The sequence below is a fragment of the Rosa chinensis genome, chromosome 5 (genome assembly GCF_002994745.2).
Source record: "Rosa chinensis cultivar Old Blush chromosome 5, RchiOBHm-V2, whole genome shotgun sequence".
Taxonomy (NCBI): domain Eukaryota; kingdom Viridiplantae; phylum Streptophyta; class Magnoliopsida; order Rosales; family Rosaceae; genus Rosa; species Rosa chinensis.
Window position 1 is genome coordinate 2,750,633 of NC_037092.1, and position 10,359 is coordinate 2,760,991.

At 37.0% G+C, this 10,359-nt stretch overlaps 1 protein-coding gene across 1 annotated transcript; it reads left to right on the forward strand.

The window, feature by feature from the left end:
* Nucleotides 1-3,876: 3,876 nt before the first annotated feature.
* LOC112164831 (cysteine-rich repeat secretory protein 38) lies at nucleotides 3,877-5,627 on the forward strand. Its single transcript, XM_024301159.2, has 2 exons — nucleotides 3,877-4,734; nucleotides 5,286-5,627. Exons 1-2 carry the CDS (start codon nucleotides 3,927-3,929, stop codon nucleotides 5,384-5,386), a joined length of 909 nt encoding a protein of 302 aa, XP_024156927.1. The 5' UTR covers nucleotides 3,877-3,926; the 3' UTR covers nucleotides 5,387-5,627.
* The last annotated feature ends 4,732 nt before the right edge of the window (nucleotides 5,628-10,359 follow it).

Genomic DNA, 10,359 nt, shown 5'->3' on the forward strand with positions numbered 1-10,359 from the left:
TCGCCTATTTTGGCGATTACCTTTCCAAGTAGAGCGATTATATGGACTAGAACGTCCAAATGTATTCCTAAGATTAGGGTTTCACTCTTGGCGCCCTCTTTTTGGGCCGCGACTATAATTGGATTCCGGAATATGCTCTGTTCCCACAGATCTCGAATTATAGTTCTTCACAAGGATGTTGTCATGCTTTTCAGTGACATTCATAGCTCCAATGAGCTCATGAAACCTTGTAATTTGTCTTGCAGTGACATCGATTCGATAGTTCTTAGCAACCATCAATGCAGAGACAGGGAAAGTAAAGAGAGTCTTCTCAATCAACATCGCATTTGTGATCTCTTTACCACAAAATTCCATTAAGGATTTAATGCGAAGTGCTTCCGAGTTGTAGTCAAGAACTGACTTGAAATCACAGAAGCGGAGGCTATGCCATCTCACCTCTAGGTCAGGAAGCAGGGAGTCAAAGACATTGCCAAATCTATCTTCGAGTGAGACCCACAGCCTTCTGGGGTCTTCTTCATTCATACACTTGGTACTAGAGCAAATCATACATATGACGAGTCATTAGGATGATGGCTTTCGCCTTATTTGCCTCTAAGGCTGCTCTATTTGCTTCCAAAGCTTGAGCTTGCTCAACAGTTAGCACGTCCTGGCTAGGCTCGAGAATCTTATCCAAGATTCCATCGGCCTTGAGATGCTGGCGGATATCACGAACCCACCTGTGATATTCAGATCCAGTTGTTCCCAATGGAGCAAAGTCCAATTTGTTCAAGTTACTCGTCCTGAAAGAGAACAAGAAATTAGGGTTAGTTTCGGAGCGAAAAAGGCTACCACGAAAACAAATAAAATTTCTGAGCGTAGTCACTTCCAAGAAATTCGATTCCAAGAGGGGTAGGATTAGATCGAAACAATGATGTTTGCAGTCGATCGTTTTATCTCAACAAACTCTAAGTTTGGAGAACTCTACAAGCTCCAAGCTTGGAGTGAGCACGAACCCCCACAGTTCGGCTTAATTGGTCTCCCCTATGATAAAGAAAGGGGGTAGAAGAAGGGAGGTTGCAAGTCCCCGAAAAAAAGAAGCGAAAAAGAATAAAAAACTTCAAAAACGGGAACTTTTAGTAAACCATACCTCTTAGGATTGCAGAGCGTATTCGATCCTCGTTGTAGGATTGCAGACGAGCTTCAGTCCTAGGCGAATCAAACTTGTTGAAATTCGGAGCAAATTCGCTTCTGAACAGCTCTCACTCCGATTGGTGTACAGGTCTCAAAACGACTCCAATAGGGCTTACATTTGGAGTTTAGATAGAAGAGACAGATGTGAACAACTTTGATGAAGGAAGAATTTTGATCTGAAGTTCTGAACTAGGCGTTTCGGGGCTTGCAAACTGACTAATATGCACATGAACGAGCATGCTGAACAGCTCCCACCTCGAATGGTATACATGTCTCAAAACGATTCCAATATGGCTGAAATTTGGAGGTCAGATAGAAGAGATAGAGATGAACAACTTTTATGAATAAAGTATTTTGATCAGAGGTTCCCAACAAGACGTTTCGGCGCGTGAAAGCAGACTGATCTGCATAGAAACGAGTGTGTTGCTGTGCTGCAGGGGGCAGCAGGCATGCGGCAATGCTGCAGGGGCAGTAGGCGGCACACGGGTGCGCAAGGGCTGCAGGGGCAGCATAGGGCATGGCTAACAAGGGCTAGGAGCTTGCGGCAGTTTTGGTGAGAAGAGTTTTCGGGTTTTTTGTTTTTAGGGCTAGGGTTAGGGCTCGTGCTGATAACGTGTTGTAGAGAAACTGAATTTGAGAGGAATTTGCTGTGTGTTCTCATTGATAATAGGGGCCTCTTTATATAGAGGATTACAATGCATAGAATCTCAATCATACAAGGAAAGTAATCGTACATTGATTAGGAATCTAGATCCTTCTAATTGAACCCTATTACCACTAGGTCAAGTAACCTAGAGTTTGGGCTAAACACAAATAGAGATATCCTTAAACATTACTTAATTTTTACGATTTTTCAAAGTCAAAAAACAATAAAATTTATATGAAAAAAAATTATTTAAATTTTCAGTATTTTGTCAATTAGAACATGTTTTAAAAATCATGCTTTATGAATTATGAGCTTATGGTAATATTAAGAAAAAATAGTGTTAAAAAAGTTTAATCGGTAATTTGGTTCTCCTTTTCTAAAGTTCAAAAGACAGAATCAAATATCAATAAACAGATTTACTTAATAATTGTTGCTCGTTTTATGAATTAGAGACTTACGAATCAGAAAATATATTATTTTTCATGTTTGGTAATTAAAATATTTTCCGATAAGAAAAGGATGGGAAATTAAAAACCTCCTTTTACCTTGTGATGTAATTTTCCCTCTCATTTTGTAACACTATGAGAGCACTATCTATTACTTTTTCATTGTTACACCATAATGAAATCTTGATTTCTCATCCTAGGAACTACTTCCTCAACAAGTTCACCAAACGAAATAAGACCAAAGAATATAGGGATTGAGGTCCCAAAATTTGATAAAAATATATATTAGTTACTATATGTGATGTAATAGATCGTTTGATCAAGCTAAAGATTGGCGAGCCAGCCGAGCCACCACACTAATTAATGAAGACTCTTAGAGCAAGTTTACCTGTTGGGTCACCAGGTCACATATTATTCACTGCTTTTTAGTGTATATTTTCATTCTATGGGTCACGAAATACACTGTGTCTGTAACCCAGATGGTGAAATTAACACTAAAAAGTAGTAAATAGTGGGTGACTTGGTGACCCAATGGGTGAACTTGCTCTTAGTCCAAGTCTTCTCTTCGATCGAAATGATGGTTCCAAAATAGGCAATAATAAAACGGGAAAATAGCACCAATGGTCACTAAATTATGACGTACTTATTTGACACTTAACTCACTGTATTTTCAACAATATCACTTAACTCACTCAGTTTTACATCCGTCTTTCACTTAACTCACTACAGTTAATTCTACCGTTAAAAGCCGTTAAAATTGAGGGTATATTTGTCAAAACACTTAAAAATCATTTTAAACTTAAAAAAACTACATTTATTAGACTTTTTTTCAATTTTTTAAAATTTCTGAAATTTCTAACAAAAAATGATTTTTTTAACGTAAATATAATTTGAAAACAATTGTCTTTTTTTTTAAAAAAAAAAAAGTTAGAAATGCATTTTTTTAGTGTTTAGACAAATATACCATCAATTTACATTTATTAGACTTTTTTAAATTTTTTAAATTTATGAGATGTCTAATAAAAAATGATTTTTTAACTTAAATATAATTTGAAAAAAAATTTCTTTTTTTTATTTTAAAAAAATTATCTTTTAAAAAAATAAGTTAGAAATGCATTTTTTTAGTATTTAGACAAATATACCCTCAATTTTAATAGTTTTTAACAGCAGAATTAACGACAGTGAGTTAAATGAAAGACGGATGTAAAACTGAGTGAGTTAAGTGATATTGTTGAAAATACAGTGAGTTAAGTATCGAATAAGTCATAACTCAGTGATCATTGATGATGTTTCCCCGTAATAAAACAGGAGAGCTATTAGAAAGAACAAAACAACCACAGGACACGGTCAAAGTCTTCTCTTAACTTTTCCTCGTTCTTGCACGTTGAGCAGCCTAATTAGACCAACAACCCGTACGGAGGGGAAAAAAAAAACTGTTAATGTAATTGCAAATGAATTTACAGCATGAATTTAGAACATCATTGATGTCTGTATCGAAAAAACACCATTGATGTAACATCAATGCTTATACATATGTAAATTATTTTCAACGTCAGAGAGGGTTGATGACCTATTATAGAACCAATGTTTGTCAAGTGGAGTTTTTGCTTATAAAACAGAGTACTCCATCATTGCTTGAAACTACAGTGAGGTTAAACATAGAAATGAAATCTTCAACATCGTTGCTTTTCATTTTTGCCACTATTATCGTTGCTCCGGCCATAGTTGACGCTCAATGCACTACCAATGCTGACTACTGCTGGAGCTGTAATACTACTACTAATGCCACCACCGCCTACAAACAAAACCTCAACACACTCCTCGTCTCTTTGTCTTCCAACAACCAAACCAACTACGGGTTCCTCAATTTGTCTCTGGGAACTGGCACCAACAAAGTGAATGTAATTGCACTCTGTAGAGGAGACCTTGCCCAAGACCAGTGTCGTAGTTGTTACGGCGAAGCCAACATCATTCTCTCTCAGAATTGCTCTAATCATCACGAAGCAATCATATGGGCCCTGCGTTGCACTGTTCGATACTCGAACATCACCATGTTCGGAATCGAAGAAGACGAGCCCGCTCGGTTGTTGCCGAGCCCTAACAGTGCGTCAAACCCTGAAGATTTCAAGCTGGTGCTTAATCCCTTGTTGGAAACTTTGAGCCGAAATGCATCATCGGGGGATTCGATGAAGAAATTTGCAGCAGGACATGCGCCTGTCCCTGCAGGAAGTGAAACAAATCAAACCATATATGCAAGTGCTCAGTGCAGTCCTGATCTGGACAAGCAAAACTGCAGTGAGTGCCTTGAAGATTCTATTAAGGATATTCCTAAATGTTGTGAAGGAAAGGATGGAGGGAGGGTTCTTAAACCCAGCTGTACTCTGAGGTTTGAGGGAGGAATGTTCTATGAGCCTTCAGCTGATTCGCTAATAAACATTTCTACAGCCACTCCGCCCCCTACAGCCACAGAAGGTATTGGTTATTTTTGTTTGCTAATTTACTTTTGGGAGGGACACACAATTTTATAATCGTCTGGGTACTTCCGAAATCTTTTCAAAAAAGATTGGATACTTTCCATTAAATGAATGAACTTTGTGCACGTTGGTATTAGGAGTAACGAGCATTTCAAATTGATTATGTATATGTTAATATGTATTATGTGTTAGATTTTTTATGAAGATGGTGGAAAGGTTGGAGACGAAGGAAAAACAGAGGAAAGCAAAGAAAAATCTGACAGCTAGATTATTACAAAAGGACATAATTGCTTACAGTAAAAGATAATAAGAGTCCCTAATTTTACGAACTTGACTATTATCTATGTGGACTCTGACCATCTGTTAACATTATGTATCCACTCTTAACCAATACAAACTTTTCAGAGTTTTGATAATTTTATTTGAAGGTAGTGCAAGCAGTTTAACCTCAGAAATGTCATTTTTAAAAATATTTTAAAATAAATAATTCAGATTAGATAACACATGCAGATTACTAATAATGCAATTCTTGTGATTTTTTTTTTTCAGGAAATAAAACAAGTAACATAACGATAAAAGTATCACCATCATCGTTCTTCCAATTGCTATTGTTAGTATTATGCTTATCATCAGCATTGGTCTTGTTTTAGGACGAGAAGGAAGGGAAGGGCCAAACTTGGAAGTTTTAATTTGTGCAGGTCTGTATTTCTATTTATTTGGATTTAGACCCTTGAGACAACTGAGATATCCTATTGAATTGGCCGGAAATTGTAACTCTATTTTTCTTTTCAAATAATATGTACTATGATTTATGTGCATATGCACAAAAATACTTGCATATGCATGCAGTCATACAAATTGCAAATTTCTATTTGATCTCATTTGTACTGATCTTGTCCCGTTTTTGGGAAGTGTTATGTGAAGCAACCAATTAATGTTAAATGCAATTAGTTACAAAATTGAGAGTATATTAAAATTCCTCAATTAACAAAGGTAAAATGGTCACATCTTGCAACAAATAACGTTTGACTTATAATGGCTAGGGTAAAGTGGTGAACTGAAAAAATAATAAGGTGGTAGTGGTAGTAACCCTAATTCTTGTGAGATAAAAGCTAAATATTAATTTCTTGTGAGACCTAGTTTTTATTGTTTGCCTATGAAAAATCTCAAGCACGATCGACCAAAATATAACTAATTGTAATGGTAATAATGTAAAGTTTGTTTTTACCTATTCATCTCATTGACTCATTCTACATTTCGGTAGTGGAGCATCACTACTTATTGGTGTGAATTTATCCCACCAATACCCAAAGCGATGCATATCTAGCTTTAGATAATTTGGGACTTATCACTTTTGAAGAGAAACTTGCCACGTGACTTGGCTCAGTCTTAATCATTAGCTATATATTTTAAAATAATTGTGTGGGTACAGTTCATGTTTCATATTATGCCATGTCGACAGTTTATGTTCCACCAATGGCTGTGCCTGGTTATTCCAATAATCCCTCACATGTCTAATGGCAACAGCTACTTGTTGATGCCCGGAGGTGATTCCGGATTCCCACCTAAATGCGTGCGAAGTGTGAACAGCCTCAACCAAGGAGTTCAGCAATTTAAGCTCCCTGCTAAAAGCCCCACTGGCTTTTGTTGGTCTTTTTGCGGGGTGAGGGTTTTGATGTAATTTCTTCTTTTTAAATAAATTATTCATGTCTTAACGAGGTGTCATAGAAAAAAAAAAGAAAAAAAAAAACAAATGTCCTATTGGCTTTGAAAATTATACTAACCCAACTAGTTATAGTTATGCAACGAATGTCTCTAGTGTAGTTAAGTTAGAGGTGTCACTGAGCTAGTTTTTAACTAGCTATAAATCAAATGGAAAATCACAAGGCCAGATTTCTAAAGTATATATTAATTGAATGTGTCTCTTAAATTGTACAAGGTTAGATGAGTTGAAATACATGTAGGACTTTGAGTCCTATTATTGTATGAGATTGTAATTATCTTGTTTGTGTACCAAGGCAGGTTAGGTAAATCACATTGTTTGCTGCCTTTTATATTGTTTTAAGAACTTGCTTCTATGTACTAAAACTAGTAGTTTCTCTTTATATTTCTTAAGATCCTTGTGTTAATGTCTCCTATGCTGGTCTTATTTTGAGGTTATTAGTTAATTGTTTGTAAGCTTCGTAACAATATTATTTGAAGTATTGTTATCTTATGAAATCATTCGTGAAGGAGAAGATAGTCAAGATCAAGGTTGCACTAAGTATTTTATTTTGCTATCAAGTGACTTATTGATAAGAAGTTCATTATGAATTTAAATTTTTTTTTTTTTTTTTTTTTTTTTTTAGTAAAAGTAGTAAATCTCCATTATTAGAAATGGTATATTCATGTTTATTAAAGCAATAATATAATGAAGTCAACCATTATTCTTGTGATGGCTTTCCACTCCTGGGACCCACATGTAAGAACTCACCATTGTTGGATTGGTGGTGATGATAAAATCTTGAGTGTTTTAAACGGCTCTCTCTAAAGCCCGTCATTTAAGGGGGTCGCTATTGCCCGTCATTCATTTTAGATAATGTTCTTTTGCCGTGCAATTGTCATCCAATGAAAATGAATGAATGCAAAAGTAAAAGACCAAAAGTTTGATTCGTTATGAACCCAAATGAACGTCTTCTCGAATGTTTGACTTTTCGCGCGACTTGATTTTTCATGAACTACTTCCTCTCATGCATCTCGACCAAACTCTTGCTGCAAACTATCCTTTCATGCTTGAGAAATTCATGCATATGGGCTGCCGCACCAAGTAGCGGTGCGGCCCCCCAATCAAAAATCAGAAACCTTTATTCATTTTTCGAAAATATCATTGCTTATTAAAGTGAAATATCAAAAATACCTCCTACTGTACAAGTTCGTGGCATTTGGTAATCAAGATAAATTAGAAAAACCCTAGAGAGAGAAAAAGTGAGAGCTCCCGTCCATGTCCGGCGGCGAGCCCTGCGCCGTCGTCGGACGGGCTTTGTCCATTCTGTGTGAGTTTGGTGTGTTCGAGGTGGCTTTTTGGAAGAGGAAGGCCGAGTTGGGAGTCAGATTTTGGTTCTGGACTTGCGGTACTTGTTGACGGCGTGGATCGGTGGGGGTTGTTGGCTTAGATCAATGGGGTTTGGATCGATGCGGAGTGGATTGGAACGAGTTGGATCGGCGCGATATCGGAGATTGACTGGCGGCCTCTAATCCGTGGCGGCGCTGGGTAGTTTCAGATCGGATCTGGTTCGTCATGGATCAGATCTGGGATGCGCGTTGGGTGATCTGTCGTTGGAGGCGGCCGTGATGAGGCTGGTGCGAGGTGGTGGAGGGGGTGGGGCTTGTATGCTATCAGGGATTGGCCGGCGATGCCTGGTTGATGGTAGTCGGGGTCTGATGGCGGGGGTGGGCACTGACAGAAACTCCTCCTCGCTTATGTCGGGTGTGGTGGTACGCCGGTGGAGGTGCTGCGGTCGTGATGGAACGATGGTAGGGACGAACGGGTAGAGCAGGTTTTGGCTAATGGGCTTGAGCAGTCCGTATGGGGTCTGGGCTTGGTCTTGGGCCTGGATTAAGGTATTGGGCTGCTTTTTGTTTGATTGGTTGGTAGGTGGAGATCGTGGTGGATGGGGCGCCGCTGGTGGTGGTGAGATGGTGGATCAGGTTTGCCATGGTGGCGGGCTTGGTTGTTACTAGTGTTTTCGGGTCTGGTTTTATTTTATTGTTGGTAATAAGACACTACTAAAGGTGTGGCAGAGACGATCTTCTATGTCGCGGTCTCGGAGATCGTTCCTGTTCTGGAGTTGGGTCAGCAGCGGTGGCGAAACAGTCTAGCTAGACAATCATCCTTGGCCTTCTAGTGGGTCCTTCCTATCTGGGATCGGGTCGGAGGCGATGGTGTTTTGGAGCAGTGGTGGATGGATGGTGTCGACAATATGGTGGTGATGGTGTAGGGTTTTATTTAGTCCCAGGTCTGAAAGTCCGGCAATCCTTTTGGTTGAGTTTAGGTCACAATGAGTGTTGGCTTGGTCGATTAAAAGCTGGTCAGGAGAACTCTGGTGGGTGAGTTTAGTGTCGACACAAGTGAGTTGTCTAGTTTTAGAGTTCTTACTGGCTGGACGAGAGGTGAGATGTCAAGGGTTCACTGCTCCTGCGCTTTTGTCTTTGTCATACAGTTGTAGTGCAAGTTTAGAGTCAGTATATAGAGTTCCAGTGGGAAGTCTAGAGGCAATTTCTGCATAAGAGATGTCGCCTAAAACTCGTTGTAAGCAGTTCATTATTAATGAAGTTCTTATTTGATCAAAAAAAAAAATACATCCTACTAAGTCCCTTATTAATTAATCCTAAAGCCACGTGGTGCGGGTGTCCTATGGAAGAATCTCTCTTCATGCTTTATTATTCTTTTAGAAAAAAATTGAGCTAGTACCCATTTCTGCTCCAACTAAAAATGTTCTGTACGCGGTGCAACCGTGCAAGTGGTTCCATACATTTGTTCTGTGAAAAAAGTGGTCCCAATTGTCTATATATTTTATGAAAAAACAAAATAGCTAGCTGTGGCCTATCTACCAAAGCCACATTTTTCTTCCATAAGAAACTTCGCCCCTGTCAAATCAAGAAGCTTCCCTGTGGTTAATCCGTCATCAGAGATTTACAAGTTTAAATCGAATTATTGTTAGACTAGTTAGTGATAAACTTTACTCGTTGTCAGTAGGTAATTAGTTTGGATTTGAAAAAAGAAAATAAAAATTCATGTTTATTGACGTTAATTAGTGCGTAAAAATTAATGCGAAATATATCAACTATTCAAGTAGAGAGTTTCTATTGGGACCTCCAAATCTGCTCACTTGACCTCACTCTATTATGAATTATTAAATGACATATATAACCTACTATAAAATGACTATTAAAGACAATAATTATACCAACAAAATTGTTATATTTATTTTCTCTAGACTTTCCAATTCAATAATATTATATTGCATTCTTTATTATTTTCCCTATCTATTTTCATTTTCCAATTTCACTACATACTCATTAAAGCATTCATATATATTTAATAAGAAATAAAACTATGATTAAGATAAAAATGTATGATATGCATATTGAACGCATATTGGTCAGGGAGAACAAAATAAATTGTATTATGACCTAAATCTAAATCTATCCATTATATTTGCAAAAAGAAGAAAAAAAAATATAGCTAGAAAATAAAAATAAATTACAAAATATTTAAATAATTAATCATGAGGTACAGAAAATAGAGAAACATTAAGTAAAAATGATTTAATCCGTTTTTTTTTTTGCACAGCTAAAAAGAAAAAGTAAATAAAAAAATCACATAATAGTTCATGTTATTTTATTTTTATTAATTTTTAAAACTCAATACCTTGTGTTTGATTTTTTTTTTTGTTGGATAAGAGATTTATGTTGTCTGATTAAGGAATTGAGATGTAATTAAGATTTATAGAGTAATTAAATCATTGAAATGACTAAGTTTTTTATTTTAAAGATCTTAGTTTGTTTGTAAATTATATGTGTGAGGTTATTTGAGGAACTTTAGTGAGGTTTAATGAATAAATTTAGTATTTAAAAATTTGAT